Source organism: Castor canadensis, chromosome 8, assembly GCF_047511655.1.
Source record: "Castor canadensis chromosome 8, mCasCan1.hap1v2, whole genome shotgun sequence".
Lineage (NCBI taxonomy): Eukaryota > Metazoa > Chordata > Mammalia > Rodentia > Castoridae > Castor > Castor canadensis.
In genome coordinates, this window is record NC_133393.1 from 21477180 (window position 1) to 21502802 (window position 25623).

A 25623-nucleotide genomic window follows, 5' to 3' on the forward strand; every position below is an offset into this window, starting at 1 on the left:
CAAGGGAAAGAGAGGGTAGAGCAAGAGTTGAAAAGAAAAAAAGAAAAAGAAAAAAAAAAAAAATCCAGTCTGACCTCCCTAACATGGCGGCTCTAGTGCCAAATCAGACCTCCTTATTATGGCGGACACATCGGCCAGGAGCCGACCTTCCCAACATGGCGTCCGGAGCCGACCTTCCCATCATGGCGCGCGGCCCCGCCCGCTCCGCCGCCGCTGCCGGCGGTAGCAGTTCCGGGTGCGGTGCGCGCCAGGGGCGGGCGGGGGGCGGCGTCCTGGCCATGGCCGGCCTGTCGGACCTGGAGTTGCGGCGGGAGCTGCAGGCCCTGGGCTTCCAGCCAGGACCCATCACCGACACCACTCGGGACGTCTACCGCAACAAGCTGCGCCGCCTGCGTGGCGAGGCCCGGCTGCGCGACGAGGAGCGGCTGCGGGAGGAGGCTCGGCCGCGGGGTCAGGAGCCTCTGCGGGAGGAGGCCCGGCTACGCGAGGAGGCGCCGCTGCGCGCCCGGCCCGCCGCGGCCTCTGTGCGGGCGGAACCCTGGCTCTCCCCGCCGGCCTCGGGCCCGGCCTACAGGACCTCAGGGGCCTATGGCGACTTCGGGGCCTCCGCCGCTTCCTGGGCTGGGAATCGCGGCCTTGCCTATCCCGCCCGCCCTGCGCCGCTCCGGCGCCGCGCCTCGGTCAGGGGCAGCTCCGAGGAGGACGAGGACGCCCGGACGCCCGACAGGGCCGCACTGGGCCCGGCCCGCCGCTGGTGGGCCGCGTCCCCGGCCTCGGCGCGGCCGCCCTCCGCCCTCCTCAGCCCTGACCCGCGCCCCGGCCTGCGGGCCACGCGAGCGGGCTCTGCGGGCGCGGCGCGGGCCCGGCCCGAGGCGGGGCGGCGGCTGGAGCGCTGCCTGTCCCGGCTTCTGCTCTGTGCCAGCCTGGGGCTGCTACTCGTCTTCCTGGGCATCCTCTGGGTGAAGATGGGCAAGCCCTCGGCGCCGCAGGAGGCGGAGGACAACAGTACGTCCCGGGCCGGCGCAGGGGAGGGCCGGGGGGCGTGGGCGGCCCCCAGCCCGGGCTCACACCCTGTCAGCGGCCTCCGGACTGTCTCACCTCCAGCCCGCGCTTCCCCTCTGCCCAGCATCTGCAGTAATCTCTGCCTTCGCTCTCCCCTGTTCTTTTCTGCCCTCGCCCTCCCTTATGCCTCTCTCTCAGCCACGTGCCCGATGAGTGCCACCCCAATCTCTGGTTTTCCCTCTGGAGAGAAAGCCACACCGCTCTAAAGAGAGGCCCATCCCTTCCCGTTTTGGTTCTGTTCTTCCCTTTTGATCTCCTGCACACTCACACACTAGTGCCCATTTGAAGGCTCCCCAGATTCCGCACGTAGTATCTGGTTGGGGATGGTTCCCCTCATTCCACTTCTACAGACCGTTGGGTCCTCATTCTCAAAAGAATTCTAGCCCTGCCTGTGGAACAGGTGTGGGAGAACCTTTTGAAAAGCTTAAACTGATACCAGCGGGGGCGGTTATCCTTTCAGCACTCTGGTGGACTCTGTTAGGAGAGGGTATGTGATTTAGGACACTCATAGCTGCCTTCTCTCTACACTTAGTTACACTACTAGACACAACAGGAAGCAACATAGAGATCATTCTATTATAAATTTAGCTATAAAATGACAACTCAGTTCACCAACTTTTAATATTCTTTGGAAAGTTTGAATGTGATTAAAACTCTTCCCAGCCTCCAATCAAGGCCACATCTTTCCATGCCCAGCAGGAACAGCTGAAATACAGGGAAAAGCTGAGTTATGTCTTAATTATTGTGACAAGCAGATGTTTGGGTGTGTACAAGTCTGTGGGCCTAGGATCACAGACTTAGGCAGACACCCAAATGATTTTTGCACTGCAAGAGCAGTTTATAACTCTGTGAATAGTTTATGGATGTGTTGGAGAAATTAACCAGACCCCAGTGTCATGGTACTATAACCACGCTGGTGATGTCACATGGTGCCATATTGGTACTCACTACTGAGATGCTTTAAAACAGCCTTGGGAATGCATACTGGGATTTACCAGGAGGTTTCCTCCCATAATGGTACTAATTCCTGCTTAACATATCATTGTTTATAGTTCATAAAACTGTCCTGTATATTGTTGCTTAACTCTGAATTAAGCAAGGTCTCATTTGATCTCATTTTACAGATGGGGAAACAGGTTCTGAGTGGTTGAATTGCCCAGAAACGTATGACTATTCATTTTCAGCTGGGATGAGGACCCAGCTATCCAAATTCCTAGTCCAGGATTGGGAAACCCTTTATTCTTTCTGTACTTTAAAGTGCCACATGTAGATGACACCTTTCCATTCCCCACCCTTGTGTCAGTAATGTTTTACTCCCCCTGGATTTTGAGAGAGGCTTCTTTTTGTTTTCCTTACCCCACACTTTTAATCTCCTCTGTTTCTTTTCTTGGCCTCAGTGAAATTACTGCCAGTGGACTGTGAGAGAAAAACAGACGAGGTGAGTTTGAGTTTCTTGTTTTTACTATTCTCCTGAGGATGCTAACCTCCATCAGGAGGTAAACTCCCCCAGAAAAGAATCATAACAGGGTCATTTTCAGGGAGTGCTTACCATCATGTACCAGAATCACATCATGTTTTGTGATGTTTGTGTCAGACTCAATTGTGGCAGTGAAGCAATACATGAAATGTAGAGATCCAATCCAGGGCTTGTTACCAAATCTCTCCCATCAGTTGTAGCTTCGGGGACTTTGATCTTCTGCCTAAGTCGGTCCAGGGAGATGCAGTGGGTTGTTGGAGGACCTGTCGAGCTCCCTGGCATCAGGAAGAAGGGCAGGCAGTTTCAAAGCCTCAGGAGGCTGGTTCTCTGGTAGATGGATGTCTGTGGCTCTGAAAATGCGCTTCTGACTTGACACCTTCAGGGGTTGGTTTGAAACACGTAGCGAGTGGAATTAGCCCTCTTAGTCTATGTTTAGATTTGTTTTATGAAGCCCTAATGTTCCCTACAAATAATATTTGGGGAAGGTGAGTGACCCCATCCATTTATGAATCATGTAAGCAACATTAGCAAGCAGCCGGGCTTCTGGTTCTGGTGATAGTCTAGGGAAGATAGGAAGCAGTAAATTTTCAGGTCATAAATCCTACCAGGAGGAGTTGTGTGCTGCCAGAGGGCATGACTTAGTAGTCTAATTATTAAGTGTGCAGTGCCAGGCCTCCACAGCCCGGGGGCTGGGAAAGAAATGATGCATGGTCATTGGGACAGACGCCCCTGCGTTGACTCTAGCCCATGTTAATGAAGGCCACCCTGCGGCAGATAACTGGTTTTATTTGTCCTTGGCTTCTGATGCGTCATATTTGGGGGTGTTTTATAACATTCATTTATTGCACTCATTCACCAAAGATCCTTGCTTCCCAATTGTTTTTGCAAAAACAGATTCATAAATTTAATCTGCCTTCCATCATAAAAGCTGCAGTTGATGATTAGAGGAACCGGCCCAGAAACAGGTGGCCAAAGGGAAAGCTAGAGTTTTAAAGACAAAACAAAACCAGGAAAAAATAACCTGTATGACTCCTCTGGTGATGGTAGTTTTGTTTGCCCTTGAATTAGAAAAGGGTTCCCTGGTTTCTATTTGTTGTTCTTCCACATTTCTAAATGTATCAGACTCTTAAGTGCCCCCTGGCCCTTCTCTGAGCTGGGCATGTGAGCCTAGACAGGTACCCTCCAGGTCCCTGCCAGACGTACTTAGTGAGCGGATGGCTTCTAGCTCCTGCCAGGCAGGGCTTCAAACTCCAGATATTTCACATTTGTAACCAATCTGCCTCAGCATGGAACAGCTGGGTCTAGGCCCTATCCACACAGGTTTGTCGGGCTGACTTCATGGGGTGCCCTTGACCTTTATGGAGGGTGAGCAGGTGGGTGGCAACATTTTTCTTGGGCATGGTGAAGGTCTTGCTGAAAGTTTCCTTCTGTGGGAGTATCCCAGCTCACCTAGAACCCAGACAGACATTTGAGTATCAGATAAGTGTTCTTTCCCCTTCTGGTGGCTGAGGACTTGGACACTGTGTTTTTCTTTGTCTTTGTGCTGTGTAGAATGTGGAGACAGACTGGGAGTGGGTGTGTTGTCTTAATCAGGCCATTTCATCGTCTGGTGCCTTCTGTCCCGTTCCTTTAGGTGGTGTCAGCCCTTGCCAAGTGGTTGTATGTGAGCTCACACCAAGTCCTCACAACAGTCCTTCCTCAGATGGGATCCCCCTCCCCAGGTTCCACATAAACAGATGAGAGTGACCTGACAGGGAGACAAGCCCACAGTCACCGATATTCTGTCCTGTCCCCTCCGAGCTGGGCAAGCTCCAGCAGTCATTGCTTCTTCCTCCAAGGATGCTGAGCTACTGTGTTCACCAGCCGCTCTTACTGGCTGCACTTCAGGGAAGAGGCCTGGAGCCTCCAGGGTGTGATGTCCATCCTTTCATGTGTCTGCTCATGCTTCTGCCTCCACTTTTACAGTGTCCTTCAGTCTCGTGACCTGATATTTATCACCTCTCTCCCTGGGCCCTCACTCTGCGGAATTTGTTTTTATCTTTTAAAATTAGGAGATGTTCCTTGCATCCGAATGTACTGGCAGTGGGGCTGGAGAGGTAGAAACTGTCAGGCAGATGTGTGCTGACCACTTTTCCTTGGCCTTTCAGTTCTGCCAGGCCAAGCAGAAGGCAGCCTTGCTGGAGCTGCTGCATGAACTATACAATTACCTGGCCATCCAAGCCGGTGAGTAGCCACCAAGCCCCGATGGCCCTGATTAGTCAGGTAGTGACATCCCGTGCCGTCCCCAAAAGATGTATTCAGAAGCCAAGTCTCATCTTCTGACTTTCCCACGGACACATCTTTTTTGAGCGTTACACTGGGGGCAGTACATGTTTGGCTATTGCTTCTCTTTAAAGAACCCCATGGTCCTGCAGGTGCACAGGCCTTTCAGCAGATGTTTCCCCTTCTCTGGGAAGCCTGCTGTTTTATATTGGTTGGAGGGACTGGGCCCTGGGTCTTCTCAGAGCCTTTGTCCTCCACCCTGGGGACCTCCCTGAACCAGATGGTTAACCAGACCAAGGGAAAAGTTCTCTTACCTGTGCAGGTAGCATGTGGTCTGTGTGGTAGGCCCTGGTGTTACACCTGGTCCTGATTGTGCCCTCTGGCTGCTGGGACTTGAACAATCCCTGATCTTCTCAGGGCCTCTGTCTTCCTGTCTGACCAAGTGATCTCCATCTGTCTCCTACAAGATGAGAGTCACATGCTATGCTCTAGGGGAGGGCTCCCAGCACCCCAAAGTGCTCTCTGGAAGCCATCTCGCAAGGTCTTCTACTGTTTTAAGATCCACAGGAAGTCTATGTGCATCCTGGAGTGGAGAAACTCCCAACACAGGGTCCTAGTGGCTGTTTCTCCTCCATCCCACCCACCATTTTGGTCCTGGCCTGTGCCTTTGAGGGCCCTGGCACCTGTTGCACTCAAGGCGGGGGCAGTAGGAGAGCATAGGTGTCACTGAGACAGGCTAAGGGGGAGTGTGGGCCCTGACCCTTCCCCCTCCTACTGTTGGGGATCAGCTGTGGCCTGGGCACTGTGCTAGCCCTTGTAGGATATGACGTGGTTCACTCAGGGTTCTGCCTATGAAGAGAAAGACCACTTACTGTCCTAGCCAGGTGATATAAGATTGGATTAGCTGAGAAACAAACAGCTACTCATTTCAAGAGGCACAAGCCTTTTAGTTGGAGCAGTCAGGAAAGTGTCACAGGGAAGGGAGACTCTGTGCCAGCCAGGTAGGACTGGTTATGTGGGGTAGGGGCAGGGGACAGGCCTAAGAGGCAAGAAAGTACCAGAGAGGGCAGAGACAGGGAAATGGACTTTACAGGGGAAAGAGAAAAAGAGGGAATGAAGTTTGCAACTGCCAGTTGGGCCCCACTGTGGATAGCCATGGATGCCAGTCCACTGGAGCTTGATCCAGCAGGCAGGAAGGGCCAGGGCAGTTTTGACCAGGGAAGTGATGTGCTGAGAGCCAGGTGCCAGGAAGGCAAATGCACCAACAGCTTGAGTGGCACAGTATCATTTAAGCAGACTCATTTTAAAATTTTATTGGAAAGGGGACAAGAAGAAACCAATCAAGAGGCTAGCAAGGTGGTCAAGCAGGCCTGGCCAGCGCAGGCCTAGCCCAGGTGGGAGCAAGAGGATGGGAGGTACCATCCTGGTGTTGGGGGACACGCAGCATCAGATCGTCCTTGAAGTGGGAGGATTTGACTGTGTTGGGGGTGAGGAACAGACTGAATTCATTCTCAAGGAAGAACTGCTCCTTCCCCCACCACCCCAGCATGCAAATGCACATGGAGACTAAGTAGCCCCAGTTCCCTAGGCTAGGTCAGGTAGAGAGGGCAATCATGGAGGGCAGGCCATGAGTGAGTGTCAAGGATCTTGTGTTTGCCTCACCCTGTGCTGTCTCTGCTCTCAGGGAATGTAATTGATCCACATGAAATAGTGTGAAGCAGTAAAGTAAATCACGGCCATGTGAAGGAGAGCCAAGGGCTGTAACAGGCTACCAAGTCTAAAGCAAGTTCGCCCCATGGGCTGAGGCTTCTCAGGAGATGACTCTTGAGCTGGGCGGGGAAGCCTGGGCAGGACTAAGGGGGAGTTATCAGTTCCAAGCTAAGTGGGAACTGGCCTCACACTGTGCTCAGAGTCGCTGCCCTTTGCCTGTCAGCTGAGGCCCCACTGCCCAAGACACACACTCTCTTCCTTCTTGGAGCCATTCTAGACATCTCTCTCCATGGCCCTTCAAAACAATGGGCTTGGCATTCCAGGATGCCAGCCCGTGTCATGATCAAAATCCCTCTGGTGCCCACAGCCTTTCTTTTTTCCCAGGCTGTGTTTATTTATAGTGTCATTCTGGTACCTTCCCGAGCTGTCTGTCTGATCCTTTTAGGGATCAATTGCAAACAGACCTTGGTATTGGGCAGCTTTTTAGTCTTTTAATGCAAATCTCCGCACTGCTTTGCAGGTCAGGTTTTAATGATCTGGAATTGATCCAAGCTAAGTGGCTTTTGATCTTGCTGCGGAGTGAAGATGCCCCATGGAAGCCAGAGCTGCCAGGCCACATGCTCCTGATTAGAGCTGATGGCTTGATTCTTGCTGCATTTTTAGTCCATTTCAGAGTAATTTTTTTTTCACCTCTTCTCTATGTTTGAATGTGTCCCTTTTTTTCCCTCTCTCTAAGGTAATTTTGAGTGTGGAAATCCAGAGAAGCTGAAAAGCAAATGCATTCCTGTTCTGGAAGCCCAGGAATACCTCGCGGTAAGTGGACTGTGGCTTCTCCCTTTCCGGGGAGGGAACCGCTGCCTTCACATTGATCCTTCCAGCCCTGCAGGGTTTTTCTCTTTTCGTTTTCATTAGCTTCACAGCTTTTTCACTTTCTTTCTTGCACTGTCTCTCTCTTTTTCTTTCTCTTCTTTCTTTCAACTTAGTGGACATTAGGCTGCCTTAAGTTAAAGCAGCCATGGAGGAAACTGTGCCCCAGAGGTATGCTGAGCACGGGCAGGCGGCCCCTTGCTAAGGAGCCCTCTTTCTTGCTCCTGCTTTTTTCATCCCTCTCCCTTCCCAGAAGCTTTCACGAGACACATTTAACCTGTCCATTCTGTCCCCTGGTCTGTTTGATTTTCTCCGTGCTCTCTGGATGGTAAAATTATGACACCCTGGAGCTGTTAAGGACCTCAGGGGTCATATAGTTCAATTTGCATTTTACAGATGAGGAAACTGAGGCCTGGAGAGGGTCAGGGGCTTTCTGAGGCTCCACAACTGAGACTGGCTGCCAGCCCCTGCTCCTCACCCTGATGCTCTTTTTCATTTCACCACAAGATGAGCTGTGAGTCTCTGGCCTAGTAATTTAGCCTCAGCACTATCCTGTTTTCCTGTTGCTTCCGAATCACCTCCTCTGGAGCAAGTGTCTTCCTAGCTCATCACCGCAGATTTCCTTCCTGCCAGTATGCTGTTCATCTAGTGGGACGGAGCCTTGGGGCCTGTGTAGGACTTGGAGAGGGCTGCGCAGCCCAGCAGTAGAACTAATCTCTTCCCCCCAACCTTCTGCCCCCAGAATGTGACCAGCAGCTCCTCTGCCAGGTTTGAAGCCGCACTGACCTGGATACTGAGCAGTAACAAGGACGTGGGCATCTGGTGAGTGTGGGTGGGGCGGCATAAGGTGACTTCGGGGGGTGGCACACAGCTAGCTGGCCACTGTCTTTCCCCTTCGGCTGCCTCCTGTGCTTAGCAGAGGGTCTCAGGTGTGAGGTTAGTCTCGGCTGTCCCCACTCAGCCAGTGGGCTAGGCTTAGAGCCAGTCAAGAAGAGGCTGCAGGGTAGGGAGCAGTGGATGCTTGCCTGGTGTCTCAGCCAGTGCTGCCTCAAGTCACTATCTGCCTACTTGATTCTTCCACCTGCAATTGCTGGGGAAGGAGCTTTTTCCTGGGATACGCAGTCTCATTTGGAGATGAAATGATTCTGCGTGTTAGTTTACTCAGTATGGAAATTGGTTGGGAAATACTGAATTTTATTCTGACTGGGCAGTTTCCACCTCGCCTGGTTTTTATCATCACTGGCAAGCACTGTTAGCAGAGATAGCTGCCTTTTCAGGAGGCTGAAAGGCCCCATGCAGCTGCTTAGTGGGGGAAGGGTATACCAGCTCACAGCCAGGCAGCCCTGGGGAGGGGACCCCTTACCTGAGTAAAGTCACAAGCCCCTTCCCTGGCTCTGTGTTTGTCAGGATCTCTGCTCGGGCTCCAACTCTGATATTAACATGCACTCAAGGGTTTTGTTCACTTCCTGTATAATCTGCCCAAATTACTAATTCCATCAGCAGTGTATCCAGTGGAGCCCCTTGGGTAGCTCGGCCTAAAGCACAATAACTAGATGCAAGGCACGGTTAAAATATGCTGGCTTAAAATACTGCTGCCCTGAGTGTTAAGCGATTTCCCTGTGTTGGAAAAGGCGGAGGGGAATAGGGATTCTCCCCTCTGCAGTGTGCTGGAGCTGCTAACCCAGAAAAGTGATGACACTTGCCTTTTCATGCTGGGGAAGGCAGCTGGGAGATGGCTGAACCACTCAGATGGTCTGTATTGAAAGTGGGTCTCAAGATATCAGGACACTAGATACCAGTCATTCCAGAGCATAGTGTTATGCTCTTGGGTCACCTGGCTAGAAGAGGGCTCAGGCATATGAGTCCCCAAAGATGCTGACACCTCCCTGTCCATGATGGAGGAGGTGATGTGGCAGGGGCCTGGCCTTGGACAGCCTGGTGGTTCCCATTCACCATGAGCTTCACGGGTGCCCCATGATCTTTACACTTAAGCAGCTTATGTGAACTCATCACGGAGGAAAAGCACAGGCTCCCAGATCCTGTCTTTCAGTTCTTGCCTTGTGATTGCAAAGCCAGAGATTCCGTAAACATTTCTACTGCTCTATGCTGGGAGGTGGGAATCCAATTTACAGTTTAATCTTCTGCACGCTGAGAGAGGCTGTCAAAGACCCGACATAGGGGGACGTCACTTTAACGGTGGGGGTTCAAGCTTGCTGCCGTCTTTAAAGCTGTTGTCTTTCTAAGAAACCAATGTGGGAAATTTCTGGAAAGAGCACAACTAAGATACCAAACTTGTTCCATTAGCCAGTAGAGGCTTCTGGCCCCTCCTTTCTTTACCTCTTACTTCTTCCTGTGTAAAGTAGGGCTTGTACCACAGTTCCCCAGAGCTGTCTGTGGAACACATTAAGAGCCCTGCATCCTGTTTCAGGTTGAAAGGGGAAGATCCGTCTGAGTTGGTGACTACTGTGGACAAGGTGGTCTGCCTAGAGTCCGCTCGACCCCGTATGGGCGTTGGCTGCCGCCTGAGCCGCGCTCTGCTCACTGCTGTCACCAATGTGCTCATCTTCTTCTGGTGTAAGTCCTGTCTGCCTTGTGCTCTCCGTTCCCTCTCCATCAGCCTCTTTGCAAGCAGTGCTCCAGAGCACAGCTCAGCGTCCTCCTGGGCTTGAATGATGAATTAGAGAAATTCACCAGATAGACCTCTGGTGAACCCGAGGTCTATCTTAATAAAACAGAGGAGAAGAACAAGTCAGTCTCTGCCCTGGGCTGTCTTTACCTTTGGAGATTGGTGGTGGGAGTGTTAGGACAACTAGAAATGTCCTTGATATAGGGCAGGGGACTGTGCTTCCCTGAGAGAGAGTGGGCCAGGCAGGAATCAAGCAGCATTGCTTCCTGTGGCTCTGCCAGGATCCTAGCATGCAGACCAGCTCCAGGCTGGCAACACAGTGGGATCTTGGCCTAATTTTACTCCCTAAAAAGTGTAAACATCTCCTGGAGAGCTCCAGATACCTGATGAAAGCAGGGAGGACACAGGGTGCTGTGCTGAGCAAGAGAGCTGGTCTTATCTCCCAGCCTTGAGGCCACCTTTGAGCAGAGACCTTGGGTGTCTCTGAAGGCAAAAGGCCAGAGCACAGAGACCACAGCTCTCCAGAGATAGCTGGTGCTACAAATCACAGGTCACTTTGTGCACAGCACACCCCCATGCCATCAGGCTGGAAATCATTATTGGCCGCAGCATCTCAGAACACAAAGGGCCCAGAGTGGATATGTGTATGAAACACTGGTTCAGGTTCACAAGGGAGGACATGAAAGACCAGATTGAGGTTGGGAGGGGCCAAGGTCTGGATGGCTGAGAATGCTACTGGTCACAGCAGCGGGAGGAAGATGATCACTTCATAGCCCATCCTCCCTCTGTATGTCTGTCTGTGTCCTCATTTCCTGCATGCTCACCTCATACCTAACACAAAGTAAGTGCAAAGGCACTTGGCCTCCCGCATTGTATCCTGCCACAGGGACCTTCACTGAGCCCCTGAATGCCAGAGGAGAGACCAGGAGTTGACAGTGTTCTGTTCTCTCACAGGCTTGGCCTTTCTATGGGGGCTTCTGATCCTTCTGAAGTATCGATGGCGGAAGTTAGAGGAGGAAGAGCAGGCCATGTATGAGATGGTGAAGAAGATCATAGGTGCGTGACCCCCTGACAAAAGGGCTGCCCATGCCGCCAGGGACTCACACTGAACAGTGTGCTCTCTCCTGCAGACGTGGTCCAGGATCACTATGTGGACTGGGAGCAGGACATGGAGCGCTACCCATATGTGGGCATCCTGCATGTGCGCGACACCCTCATCCCTCCTCAAAGCCGGTAAGTCCTCCCTGGTAAGTATTGTTGGGGTGAGGGGAAGCAGGGCCTGACCCCACTAAGCCCCAAAGAAGGAAGCCCAGAGGCTGACATCAGCCATCAGCTGAGGGCAGCTCTTCCCATTGTCTTGAGGGGTCATTGTCCTGCCTCTCATGCAGTAGGCTTGGCTCTATGGCAGAATGAGCTAGACAGGACATACAGAAGCACAGGCCACCCTCCTTAGAGAGGCTGTCAGTGCTGATGCCAGTTGCCATGCTTTGGGCTACAGGTCATAGAGTCCCCTCTCTCAGGCTTCTGCTGTGGAGGGTCTGATGGTCCCCACAGTGGAGTAATGGGAGCTCTGGGCACAGAACAGCCAGCTCTGTGGCTCCATTTCTCTGTGATGCTCCTGACCCCACCTTCCCTGTGGACACTGTCAGCAAGTTGGTCCCTCATGGCTGTGAGATGGTGGCCACCAGCAGCTAGAGCAACGTCTTCCTTGTCACAGCTGCAGAGGAGAAGTTGGCTTCCTGTTGCTCTGTCACAATCCAGAGAAACCCTTCCCAGTGGCCTTGGGGCACATGTGTTGAGGTTCCATTAGTCAGAGTCAGTTCCTTGTCTCTGTGAGTCTGTCATTGGCAAGACCCACAGGACACCCTATAGCACCATTGTCCAGTTCCCCGCATGCACACACACGTGCGCAGGCATGTAATTAAAAGCAGAGCTTCACAGTGGTCTGTAGGATCAGCTTCCAGGCATGTGGCTGTGTTGGAAGGACCAGCCACCATTCGCAGCTGCAGTGCCTTCCACACAGTCTGTGACTGCTGGACTTGTGCACCAGGTTGGGAAGGAGAAGGCAGAGTCTCAGGAGGCAGCCAGCAGTTCCAGTACTGTCATCTGCAGGCTGATGACTAGAGGTCACATTTGCTGAGAGCTTGCTGAGAGCCAGGGTACACCGAGCTCTGCATAGCCACATTTGCTCCGTCCACCACCCACAGAGAGGAGAGCAGTGAGGGCCCATTTTACAGCGGAAGAAATTGAGGATTAAGGAGGTAAAGGACCTTGCTCAGAGTCCCGTGGATGGTGGCACTTTTGTGCTGCCCAAGTGTCATTGTAGACATCACTCTTATCTGTGCAGCCCAAAAGGAATCAGAAGGGTAGAGCATTTGTGGGATTTTTTTTTTTTCGGGAATATTTTAAACATGAAGAGTCTATAGGGGGCATGGCTCAGTAATGGAGCACTTTCCTGGCATGCATGAAGCCCTGGGTTCCATCCCCAGTGTCACAGGAAAAAAAAAAAAAAACAAAACACATTTCTTAAAACACTAGGATGCTAGGATGCTTGACAGCTGCCATGCCCTCCCCTCCCTGAAAGGTGGTAGGCAGAAAGCTTGGCAAGAGTCCACTGTCAGTTAGTGGCCAGTGCTACCCTGAGGAACCAAGTGCTGTGGGTCCTCAAGCAGTCACATGACTGTCCAGCTCTCAGGGGAGGCCACTTGGCGCACTCAAACGCCAGCCTGATTCCTGGCCTGTCAGGAGTCTTATGACAATGGGCAGCTCACTCAACCTCCCTGATTGCATTTTCCACTGCCTTGCTGAAGGCTGGTGAAAAGAGGCTGTCCTTCCTTCATTTATTCTGCAAATGTTTGTGGAATGCCCATTATGTGCATCAGGTACACACTCATGGCAAGACACTGACAATGCAGGAGCATTTGTTCTAGAGGAAGACAGATGACTAGAAGCATAAGGAAAGTGTGTGGTATTACGTAGTGACAAGTGCTAAGGGGAGAGTGCTGAGGAGGTGGCCTCACAGCTTGCTGAGTCAGTGTTTACCACAGGCACACTCTTCAAGACTGGCCATTAGTTCTCTTGAGTAAGACACGGTACAGCATGGCAGGCTGTGCAGCCCATTCACCCAGCCCTGGGCTCCTGTAATTTAACACGGATGCCAAAAACTACCTCTGCCCTTCCTTGGTAACCCTATGTGACATTGGGGCTCATGAAGGATAAGATCTGAAAGCAGCCCTTCCCAGCAGCTCTGGAACCTTCCTGTCTAGTCTGATGGGGAAGAAGAGATGGGAATGGAGCTGTCCCAGGGAAGGACCAGGAACCCAGCAACCCAGCAGAGCGGCTCCCCTTGGAGCTCTGGTTCCCGGGAGTGGGTCCCTGCTTCTTGCCCTCCCAGTCAGATGCTCCACTCATCTCCATTCCCTGCTGTGCTGTGGAGTCTGGATGCAGCAGCCCAGCAGACGGTCTGTAATTGGCCCACATGAGGCATTCAATGTACTCAGCTCAGTGATGGGCAGCCTGGCAATGCAGGAAACAGGCTCCAGCAAGTGGACAAGCTGGGCCCAGCCCTCACACTTGGAGACTCGGGGTGCCTGATACCATGGCCCTTTTTGCTCCCTCTAGTCAAAGGCTTTTGGAACAGAGAAGAGTGAGGAGTCAGTTCTCTATGACTCAAGAGACTACTGTCCACTACACTGGTCATGTTGGTGCCTGACAGCTCTTCCTTCCCTGGATGCTGGGAAACACATCCCCCTTTGTGGGGAGGTCGCACACAGCCAGCTGGACTGGACCTCTGCTTACCACCCCCCTCTATTGCAGGAGGCGCATGAAGCGGGTTTGGGACCGAGCTGTTGAGTTCTTGGCCTCCAACGAATCCCGGATCCAGACAGAGTCCCACCGAGTGGCTGGGGAAGACATGCTGGTATGGAGGTGGACTAAGCCCTCCTCCTTCTCTGACTCAGAGCGATAGGTCTCGCTGGGACCTTGTTCCAGCCAGCCTGTCCCCAAAAGCCCAGGCCAGGGCGAGGGGCACAGACCTGTGGTGCTGCGTTCACACTTGCCTTGACTGCTTATTCCGCCCTGTTCCAGGGGCCTCTATGAGGAAATGTGGGTTTCCTTTTAGGGTGGCAGGGAGAAGCTGGAGTGAGGCCCATCTTCTCTGCCTATTTTGCTGGCAGAAAAGGGAAGGCTTTGTTTTCCCTGAATAGAAAAGAGACAAGGGCAGCAGCAGTAGAACTGCTGTACAGCAGTGGTAGGACCGCTGGGCAAGTGTGAGGCTGGTGAGCTGGAGCTCACTGCCAGCCAGCGAGTGCCGTAGCTTGGGAGGTGGGTTGGGGCAGCAGGGGCATAGGGGAGCACTTGGACCACGTGCCTTCACTGGTGTTAACCTGGGAGCTCAAGGGTGAGGGGAGAAAGCCTGTCCTCCATCTGGACTGGCCGCTTATTAGAAGTTAGAACAAGTGACTATAGAGACCCTCGGGTCAGATGTGAGCTGAGGCATGGCCTCCCAGGAGGAATAGCAATCTGAGCCATGAGCCATGAGGCTGAGACCAGGAGGGTCCAGTTGCTGTACAGCCACCAGCTTCTCAGTGGTGCTTCTCACAGGAGTTGTGAATTCAGACCCAAAGCCAGGCGTTGCATAGGACCTAGAATGCTGGTTCCAGGTCCCTGAGAGCACCTTGTTTTACTGTGACCCAGGCCTCCCCTCTTCTCTCATCCAGGGTTGTTTAAAGGTGAACTTGCAGGGTGGCCAGGTGTGGCACATGGTCCACATGGTGCCCCCTGCCGCCACACTGAGCGGTGCTTGCCGCTGGCTCCACCCGCAGACACCCTCTCCCAAGAAACACCCAGTGGGGGGCCTTATTAGTTTAGTTACGTGCAGAACTTCTCCAGCACACCTCATCGCACATGGCTTCTCCATGGCAGGCAGGAGAGGGGAGCAACCAGAGGAGATGCACAGCTGCCTCCAGAAGACACTGGCTGCCCCTTTCTGGACTTCCTGGCATTTTTGTTTCCTTAATAAAGCTCCAGTCTCCTCATTTGAGCAATACTCTCTCATTTCCTCTAATGTCTGGATGATCAGCTGGGCTGGAATCTGAGCTCTGCCCGTGGCAAGGCCCTGTTCTTACAACCAGGCTCTAGCCAGAATAAGAAACAGGGCAACAGACTTCAGTATCAGGGTTGAAATTTAGATAAATAAACTATTTATTGAAATCAGATGTGTGTTTTGTTCATGGTGCATTTCCTCTCACCCCAAGTAGTGCCAAGGACTGACCATTTGTGGACTGCTGGACTTGGTGGGAGTAAGCTGGGTAGAGCAAGGGCTTGCTGCATAAAGCCATATGACCATCCCCCCTGCAGGGTGGCTGTGAGGAGTGAGACCTTTTTTCCTTCAGCTCCACTTTTACCTCCCCTCAGGTTCCCTGCAGCTCTCCCAAAATGCTCAATCCCAGCCCTGAGAGGGGAGGAGGAAGAGCAGGGAAGGTGAGTGGGATTGGAGAGTCATCCCAGCAGATGGTGATGCCCCCTAAGGAGCAGGCTTATTTCTAGGTCCAGCCATTGAGGAGGCCACCATATGGCAAATATGAGGGGCCCTGATGTTTCAGGGGGTGCATGGGAGGCTGCAGGCATTTTGAATTTGGCACCAAGAGCAGGAGGGAGCCTTCTTCATAGGGACCCCAGGAAGAGAAGGCCACTTCTTGAGCTGGGTCCTTCAGGGTCTGCAACCAGTCGTGCCACCTTCCTGTTCATACCCAGTCCCAACTGTGGGTGACCACTGGTATGTGAGCACCAACCTGTTAGGTTCCCAACTGCCAGAATCCTGGTGGGTGAGTGGACAAAGGACCCAGCTCACAACTCTGGAGGAAAAAAGAAAAAAACAGCCCATCAGTTCCTCAGTGGAAGATACTCTCGGGACATGTTTTGTCTGGAACAAATGCAGAGCTATATTAGCTAGGAAGCTGTTGTAAGAACAGGAACCAGATCAAAATAAAGGGAGTAACAAAAGGCTGGTCCTCCTTACAGTGGGCAGCCTGCCTGGGCGGAGCAGACATCTCTGATCAACTTCACAGCTCTCTTCTGCTCCAGGGGCCATGCCAGGCCTTTAAGTGGCTCTGGAGGGACAGCACAGGATGGCGGGGTCTGTCCGAGGATGGCATGAAGGTATCTCGGTAGGAGCTGTGGCTGAGAAGTTTCCATAGCCCTGCCCAGGGCTGCAGACCTGTCTCCTTAATGACAAACAGCACTCCTGGGCCCTGGCAGGTACCAATAAAGAGGCTTGGGGGAGGAGAGAGAGACTGTACCCCACAAATCTCAGTGTGGACATCTGCCCAGGAGCTCCAGGCCACCTTCCCAAGGCTCTACTCAGAAAGAAGGTAAACACAGCCATTTGTCACTGACTTATCATAAGAGCTGCGGTAGCAGCTGGTCCCCCTTAATTAATGCAATGTTGACTTTGAGCCTCAAAAATTCCCTTCACTAAAGCAGGCTTGTGGATTCAAATCCATTATCTTGTCTGCCTCCCCCAAAGGGAAGGGGCAAGGGAGCAGTTGTAAGTCTCCTCATTGTTCCCAAACAGTCCTCCCCAGGACAGCCAGACCAGCTTCTCCACCCCTAACAAGGAGGTCAGAGTCTGCATGGGGGAGGGGTCCCATGGCATGCCAGGAACAATGGAGGTGGGCTCAGTGGGCACTGAGCCACCTGGCACCTCCGTGTTTCCCTAGGGCTAACACTTCTTGCTCCCCAGGGTGAGCGAGAAACAGGGCTCAGCTCAGGATGGCTCTGCTCTTCTGTGGCATTGGGCAGTCACTCCGTCCCGTAGCCAGGGGAGTTATTAAGAAAGAAATGGTCAGATTCATCTTCAGCATGTGGCAGCATTACGGCAGTTAGTGGAGCTCTTGGTGAACTCACAACAAGCTATACAGGGTAGATGCTCCTTAATGCAGGGAAAGGGGATGGAGTGGAGCTGGGGTATGAAACAAATAGCCCAGCTCCTGAGTCTGGATCTCAGCTGGGCTCCACTTCCCCACAGGAAGAAGGAGCCACTCTCATGTTTGTTGTGTGGCTAGAGATTTGACAAAACTGCACAACACTTCCTTCCAGAGGAAAAGCCAGGATCTCTCAGAAGCTCCAGGAGTCTCAGTGATCTGTCGCTGCTCCACTGTCCTCTCCTCCTCCTGTTCTTCCTTGCACTCTGCAAGAGTCCCACCCTTAGGTGCCCAAGCCCTCACTAACCCGCTCCTGCCTCAGGGCCTTTGCACTTGCTGCCCCCCTGCTCTGCATCCTCCAGACCTCCATGGGACTTACCTCCATGGGACTCACCTCTTCAGGTCTTGCTCTGTTGTCACCTTTCCTGTCTGAGGTTGCACCTGCACCCCCATCCTGTTTGTCCCGTAGGGCCTAGCCCTCCTTTTCTCCACCCTAACACCTGGCTTGCTACATGTATTACTTATTCATGTTGTCTTGCCACCACTTCTCCAATATCAGCATCTCAGGCCTGACTCTTTGATCTATTCCCTGATGTAGGTCCAGCTCTTAGAACAGTACCTGGCACATGGTACACTCTCTGTAAATATTCAAGAAATTAGTCAATGGAAACCTTCATCCCAGAAGCCAGACGCTGAGTTTCTAAGGTCTGAGTTCCTCCCATTTCTGTTCAGACTGGTTTTGTTTTATCTTTATTTTTTCCTTCTTAATCTGAGTGACTTGAGTAAATCCCCTGCTCTGATCTGCCACAGGCCCCTGCACAACCCACGACCTTTCAGTGTGCACCTCTCCCAGGTTACCTCCCCAGGGCTCCATCTCCCACCCCAGGGAAACAACCTCTGCACTAGCCACAGATGACCAGTCTGCACTGAGTTGCGGGAGCAGATGTGCGGGTTGCATTTCAAGCAGGACACTGGTGGAGCAGCAGGACCACCCGGGCCACATACCATGTATCAGAGGCTGTGGAGATGTGTCAGTCCAGGCCCCTCCCCTCTGCCAGCACCCAACAGGACAAGCCCTGGGATCTGGATAAGATGCTGTCAATGCGGCCTCTATTACAGGACTTCTCACCAGCCCCGCTAAGCGACAGCTCTGAGCAGATTTTCCTCAATTGCTAAGAAAAATGACTGGGAGTTTCTCCTGGCCAAGAGTGCGGTCCAGTTCATGGCCAAGACCCTGCAGAAAGCCAAGAGTATCATCTCAACATCACAGGGGTGTGTGAGACTCCAGGTGTGAACAGGTACTTTGCTCAGCTCAGGCTGCCCCCAAGCTAAGCAAATGAGCAAGAACAGCCCTGAGTAGGGTTTCTGGAAAGGGAGAGAGCTGAGGGACAGGCTCTGAGAAGCAAGGGTAGAAGAGGTAATGCTGAGGATCACAGCCCCACTTCTGAGCTGCTTCTGTTTCGTAAGGAGACGGGAAAGTACAGTAATTTTCTTCAATGAAAACAGGCAACAGAATTCCCTTTGCCTCGTTCCCCTTGCAATTAAACCCTTCTCTGCAAATGAAATGATTTGGTTTTCATGGGGACTAATTTAAGCACACTGGAAGGACCGCTGAACTTTTTGATTGCAAACACCAGCATGTGCAAAACAACCCAGTAGCAACGCCAGGCTGGTGAGCCAGCCCTGCCCATGCAGACAAAACATTGGCGGGCAGTCCCACTCTGTCCCCTCCATGTCCCCACCATGTGGCTGACCCTTGGCCCTTCCCCAGGCGCATCTCCTCATCCCAAGTCAGGAGGCTGGCCAGGTGGAGCAGCAGTTTTGGAAGCTCTGGCACATTGGCGATGGCCATGGGCTGAAGATACCACAAACACTGAAACTCCCTTTGCTAAGAGATGGACATTTTCTCTGCCTTGATCTTGGCTCCCCTTGACTGTTTTGACCACTGGACTGCAGCCAGAAGTGCCTTGAGAGGCCCTCTTGGGCCTCAGCCACCACAGAGAGAGGTCCAGCTGCCCTGTAGGACAGACTTTATGGGCAGAGATGCCTGGCCAGCCCCAGCAGTCCCAGGCATCCTAGCTGACACACCAGATGGGAATGAAGCCAGTTTGTACCACCTTCTTTCTGTGTGGACAGATAAGCCATCCTCTAAGCCCTGCCCAAATGGTGGAGTCATGAGTAAATAAATGAGAGTTCTCTCAAGTCATTAAGGTGTATTGTTATCTTTTTGTTTTTTTGAGACAGGATCTTCCTATGTACCTCAGGCTGGCCTTGAACTTGATATCCTGCCTCTATCTCCTGAGCACTGGGATTACAGGGGTGCACCACCATGCCCATCTTACAACTTTTTTATTTGAAATAGTTTTAAGACTCACTGGAAGATGAAGACAGCAGAGTTCCCAGCCTCTCTCAATGGTCATATCCCATGTGACCACAGCAGGGTGTCAAGCCCAGGAAGCTGACCTGGAAACTGCCGGTAAATCAAGTTCAGGCCTTACTTGGGTCTCACTGACTTTGCCTGCACTTCTGCTGGGGAAGGTGTATTCTAGGAAATTTCATCCCTGAAGCCACTAAGCTTTGGGTGGTCTGTTACTCCCAATAGATAACTGACACAGGATGGATGTGTTTCTGCCCACCCAGGAGTGTGTGTGTGTCAGTCTGACTTAGAAGTGACAGAAACACAGCTCAGACCAACCTATACACAAGGTGCCTGTATTGGCCCATCCAGGAGCTGGGAAAGCATCAGGCCCCCTGTATGCTTCCTCGAGCGCTAAGGACACCTTCAAAAGGAAGGAGAAATGGGAAAGCCTCAGCTAGGAGCTTGTGAGCTCGGGACCAATCACGAGACCAATCTGGGGTGAGGACCAGGCCCCAGACCTCTCCTGGGTCAGGGCACATGGTTGGCGTCTGTCAGAAGGGTTGGGAAGAAAGATTCTCTCGGGAAGGGGTTGACCAGCAGAAGTGAGAAGCAGAGGAGAGAGCCCAGCACAAAGCCATGGACGGGAGGGGAGGACATCACACGTGGGACCTGGAAAATGAACACCTTAGTATATCATGGGAACTCAGGCAGCCCTGACGAACAGGAACAGCTGGTGTGCAGAGTATGCCAAAGTCCTGGCATAAGATTAGACATCCCTGCTCCCTTTGAAATTATGCTTTATGTGGCTTTAGCCAACAAAATGTGACTAGGACAGCACTTTGAGGCAGAAATACTAAGCACTCAAACATGGTCTACTGCTCCTTCTCCTTGGCATGCTGAGCCAGGGCTGCCCCTCAGCCTGGGTCCCAGAGTGGTGATGACACAGAGCAGAATCCCCAGCTGCTCCCCAACTGGTTTTGATATAAGCAAGAAACCAATCTGTTGTTGCCAGCCACCATGAATCTCGGTTTTTTTGTTACCACAGCACCAGCTAGTCAGTGCTGACTTTACAGGTAACCAGCGATTGCCAAAGTCTTCCTCAAGGGAAGGACAAACAGCTTGAGTTGCAACAGGGGAGGCATAGGAACATATCTGAGTCCTCTACACTCCAACATCCAATGCCTAGAGGCTGGGAAATGGATCAGAAGGGTCCAGAAGTTCTGTCCAGGCCCTGGACAGGCCTCTGTTAAGCCTTGGAGCAGAGACCAGGCTCTGTAGTGAAGAACTCTCCAATCCGACTACGCCTGCTCTGCAATTACCACCAAGACAAGGCTCAGGGTCCCCTGAAGAGAAGCATCAGGGAAGCTGTGCCCAGCAGGTGAATGGCAAGAAGGAGGCCTCACCCCGCCCCATGTGCTCTACCAGCAGCAGCAGCAGCCGCCACAAGAGAGGAGGGTGGGGCCACAGCGGCAAGGGCTGTGTCTTACCTGCTTAGCAGCGGAACGGGGACACACAGCAGTCCCAGTAGAGCAGAGGCTCAAGTGCTAGGTGGTCACTCTGGCCCCAAGCTTGGTTGACTGAAGAAGCCAGAAGGTCCCCACTAGTCAGTACTTGGCAGTGAGGCAGTTGGAATGTTGCTCCCCTCCCACCAGGGATACATGTGCACAACAGCTGAGTGCCAGGCCTCTGGAAGCAGGTGCCCAGGATCCCCACTGGGATCTTGCAGGACACTGGACAGAGGAAATGAGCCCAGCCAGGGCGGAGGGAGGAGCATGCGTGTGCACATGCCTGTGCTCCAGCCTCCTAGAAGGAGAGGGGCTTCCTCTGAGACAAACACGCTCCATGTATTTTATCAAATTTGCAGATGCCACACAGCTAGGGGGGATAATGGCGAATCTGCCAGATGACAGAGTTGGGATGTAAAGAGAAGGTGACAGGCTGAAGCGATGGGGTGAATCTAACGAGATGAAACTTAACAGGGACAAACGTGTTTATTTCATCTTATTTATTTATTTGTGCCTTGCCTCCATGTGCAGAGGAAAGGCAAGAACAGAAGCTCACAGGAGAAAGGAAGTGAAGGGCCCTTCTCTGGGCTGCAGCCCATCCACGCAGTGCTGCTGAGACCCCTCCAGAACCCAGTATCTGCAGGGCAGGGTGAGGTCATAGCCAGCAGGAAAACATTGCCAACAATGTCCTGGTCAGTGACCAGGCTTCAGCCAGCCTGCCAGGCTCTGGGTCGGGGCTCAGGTTCTGCCCAAACCTGTTCTTGGCGGGAGGGGGAGCTACAGGACCCTATGGACCCATACACATCTCACACACGGAGGGGGCAGTGGCTGTCCCTCAAGGCTTCCTGGAGGAGGGGTTAAATGGGCTGCAGAGCTTGGGGAAAAGGTATACATGACGTGGGCAGCAGGCCCCAGTAGGGAAGGAAGATCCAGCCAGCAGGGGCACACTGGCAAGGGGGGTACAGTGGCATGAAGTTTGTAGCACAGCTTCTGTGACTCCCTGACTTCCTAGCTATGTGGTCTTAGGTGACACACTTCTGAGTCTCACACTTCTGGGTCTCATGTTTCCTTCCCATCTGTAGAATGGAGACATTACAGGTGCCAACCTTAAAAGCATCAAGTGGTTCGGGCATGGTGACACAGGCCTGTAATCCCAACACTCGGGAGGCTGAGGCAGGAGGACCACAAGTTCGAGGTCAAGCTGAGCTACACACAGAAAGAGAGAGAGAGAGAGAGAGAGAGAGAGAGAGGAGCAAGTGACATAATGCACTGTGCCTGGCACTGTGCCAAGAATAAACAGAAGGAAGGAGCCAGTCTGGAGGCATCTGTTAATTAAAAGAGCGATCCCTCCCCTCCCCTCTCCTCCCCTCCCCTCCCGTCCCCTCCCTTCCCTTCCCTTTTTAGATGGGGTCTCACTAGGTCACCCAGGCTGACCATGATCTCCTGAACTCAAGTGATCCTCCTGCTCAGCCTCCCTGGTAGCTGGGACCACAGACATGCACTGACTTACTGAGAACATTCTGAGAGGCAGAGGTGTCCCTGCTGGGGGCAGCTGCAGCACTCAGGGGTGAACGCCACTCCCCGCCAACCATCTGCCATTTTAGAGGCATTTGAACACCAAAGCACCAGTGGGAGAAGGGGTATGTGTGTAAGGATGGCCAGCAGGGGTCAGCAGCACAGCAAGAGGGAAGGGAGGGCATCTGCAACCTCCCCACCAGCTCTGGGGACAGCAGTGACAACTGGGTCAGGCTGCCTTGCTTCAGGGCAAACAAAATCTAGACTCCACAGATTCAGGTCTAGGATAGTCTGATAAGTGTCCTGCAGGGCTCAGGCCGGAGTCCAGCCAGTAAGAGGCCAGGCTCTAAGGCCTCCAGGCAGGCTGAGGCCGGCAGGATAGGGGCACTGGCTTCCCAAAAGAGGAAGTTCTCTCAGGTGACCGAGATAAGCCTTCAGATAGTGGGATGAGAACTTCTTCCCCTTCTGAGCTCTATGTTTGGGTTTAGCCAGGCCCACTGCACCCACCCCGCAACGCTGAGCCCTCTCCTGGGGCCAAGAGCTTAAGGATGACGGTCCTAGGCCCAGGGGGGCCAGGGGCTTGGCTATGTCTTCAGGCCCATGACCAGATAGGGCGGAGAACATGAGATAAAATTGGGCTGCTTTGAGAGAGAGGGCACAGGGGCGGGGTAGGCCAAGGGGAAAGCTGCCCCAATTCAGGAGGGGAGAGCTGGATACATCTCTCAGCCTGCCTGTGGAGCTGGCTGTCAGAGGGACCCCAGGGCTGAGGACAGAAGAAGGAATCATCCCTTCATGTGACCCTTAGGGCCTCCCTATCAAACAGGCAGTGGGAGCTAAGTTTGGGTAGGAGCTGACACTGGACAGACCAGTCCAGTTCCACCTGTCCACACAGATATAAATATGGTTCCTAGACCAGCCCTGCCTTCGGGGGGGGGGGTGTGGCCACTCCCGGTCCCTGGAGTGCCCCACTTTCCCCTGGAGAGGTCAGGGCGGGGCAGGCAGGAAGGTGAACAGCAGGTCAAAGGCAGTGAGCAGAGGAGCTGGGACAGTACCCATCCCTGGAAGGTGGCCCATCTTGGCGTGGATAAAGCTGATGTTCCCTGCTTCCACCCACACCCCAGGAAATGCCCTGACAAGTGATGGAGAGAGTGACCTGGCTCACAGTGTCTTGGAGAGACCCTGGGACTTCAGGGTATTTCCAGAGACACACAAAAGTTTCCCTTCCAAAACCAAGGTCAAAACCCAAATAGAACCTCTACTAAGAGAAAGAAGCCTAAGATTTCACCTAGAGATTCATTCCTTTAGCTTAACCCTTTGTCCTTTTTAAAAGCACAAACATATCAGAGTCAACATACAAAGAGGTCACTCAGGCTTTGGCCAAGGTCCAGCCCTAAAATCCCCTACAGGAGAGGGAAGCTTGAAGCCTCCCAGTGCTGCCCTGTGTGCTCAGAGTGAGACTGGACCAGCCAGACTCACGCCCCTCCAGTCTAAGACATCACTGGCTATTGTGCATGCCTGGTGTGTGTGTGTGAACACATGCACACATGAGTGGCAGAAACTGCACGTGTGAACCTGCACCCTCATCTTCAGGTCACGCACGTGACATGGAACTCAGAAGACATAGGATTCTGGACCCAGAGAACCCAAATGGGGGTGCTCAGTCTTCACCACTCCCTCTCTCCCAGCACCTCGCTGGAGCAGTGGGCAGGAGCTGCATCCCACCCCAAGGCACTTTCTGACTTGGGGCGGGAGCTTCCAGCCAGGCAGGATTTATGGAGTGTCTGCGGGATGCTGCTGAAGTGCCCTTGTGATAGCTGAGAGGCAAGCGATTAACCCATTAGCGGGATTGGCTTCCCACATTAACATCTGCACTGACCTCCCGCAGGGCTCTGCTCGCAAGCCTCAGCCGGGCATACCTGTGCCCTCCACCTGCTTCCAGGCACCCCCTGTGGGCTTCAGCAGGGCCAGCGGGGGTAGGGGATCACGGTGACACATGGGGCCAATATATTGGGGGGCCTCTTCCTTTCCTTTCCCCTCATATCCTTTTTTCTTTTTTAAGGAAGTTTAACTTTATACAAGTAACCCAAGGACAAAATTTTTAAAGCCAAAATTAGTGCTTCATGGTTTATAATGAGAGAGCGAGCAGCTGTCCTGTTCCACTCCAGCCCATTTTCTTACATCAGTTCTATGTAATATGCTTCAACCACACCCCAGTCTTTTGTTTGAGGCATTGGTTGGTTGGTTTGTTCTGTGGCACTGGGGTTTGAACTCAGGGCCTCATGCTTGCCAGGCAGGCTCTCTACCACTTGAGCCATTCCACCAGCCCCAGTCCTTTTGTTTATATTTTGTTTTTGACATGGGGGTCTCCATAACTTTGCCCTGGCTGGCCTTCAACTCTGCCTCTGCCTTCCAAACAGCTGAGATTATAGGTGTATGCCACCATGCCTGGCTTGATTCTTCCACTTTGGGTTTCATCTATTGACCTCTTAGACATTTTTTTTTATTTTTTTATTTTTGGTGTTACTGAAGTTTGAACTTAGGGCCATGCACTTGCTAGGCAGGTGCTCTACCACTTGAGTCACACTCAGTCTCTATCTATTGACTTCTTAGGTGATTAAGTTTCAACTTACCACTAAGATTTACCTACTCCATCACCTGGTCTGCCTCCTCCTACCTGCCTGTATTCCTATCGTACAGTTTTTATTAAATTGGCACCCTATGTTTATATTACTGTCACAATGGGTAAATATTATTCTAGCTGAGTCATATAGTATATCAGAATTGCATTTCCTTTCAGGTAAAACTTTGTTTCCTAAAGTTAATTAATTTGTCTTTGATTGTTGTTGCTTATTCCCTGAGACTTTTATGTACCTGTCATCAGATTATCCCCAAACTCTCCGACCAGACCTTAAACCTCCTCTCAGTGGTCGCAGCCCTTGATAATCTGACCACTGTTGTTATCTTGACCTTGCCCTCCCTCCCTGATGGGCTCTCAGGTCCTGAGACTCCCATCCTCCACCCTCCAGCAATGGGGTCCCTGCTTCCCAGGCACCACATCATCCTGTTTCTTGGCTTGGGGGAGGTCATCCTCCAAGAGCTTTCTGAGACAACTTGTCTGTGAGTGCCATCTTTTGACACTTTTGTGGTAAATGGCTGGTAGCCACCAGAACCCACTCTCCCTCCTTCATGCTTCTCGAGTGCAGCTGCCTAGCTGGGGTTCTTACCTTCTTCCACAGTTAAGAGTGGCCAGGGGACCAAACATGGTCAGCATATGAAAGTGACAACTGCTACTTCCAACTTGGCTTTAGATGGTAAGC

At 52.6% G+C, this 25623-nt stretch overlaps 1 protein-coding gene across 2 annotated transcripts; it reads left to right on the forward strand.

The window, feature by feature from the left end:
• Positions 1-228: 228 nt before the first annotated feature.
• Lemd2 (LEM domain nuclear envelope protein 2) lies at positions 229-15218 on the forward strand. 2 transcript variants are annotated; one of them, XM_074082413.1, is made up of 9 exons: positions 229-1005; positions 2460-2500; positions 4687-4762; positions 7248-7324; positions 8121-8200; positions 9807-9952; positions 10959-11060; positions 11135-11251; positions 13821-13955. In XM_074082413.1, exons 1-8 carry the CDS (start codon positions 279-281, stop codon positions 11239-11241), a joined length of 1356 nt encoding a protein of 451 aa, XP_073938514.1. In that variant the 5' UTR covers positions 229-278; the 3' UTR covers positions 11242-11251; positions 13821-13955. The 2 variants fall into 2 exon arrangements, with proteins under 2 accessions (XP_073938514.1, XP_020019735.1); XM_020164146.2 differs by having other exon boundaries at positions 261-1005; positions 11135-11237; positions 13821-15218.
• The last annotated feature ends 10405 nt before the right edge of the window (positions 15219-25623 follow it).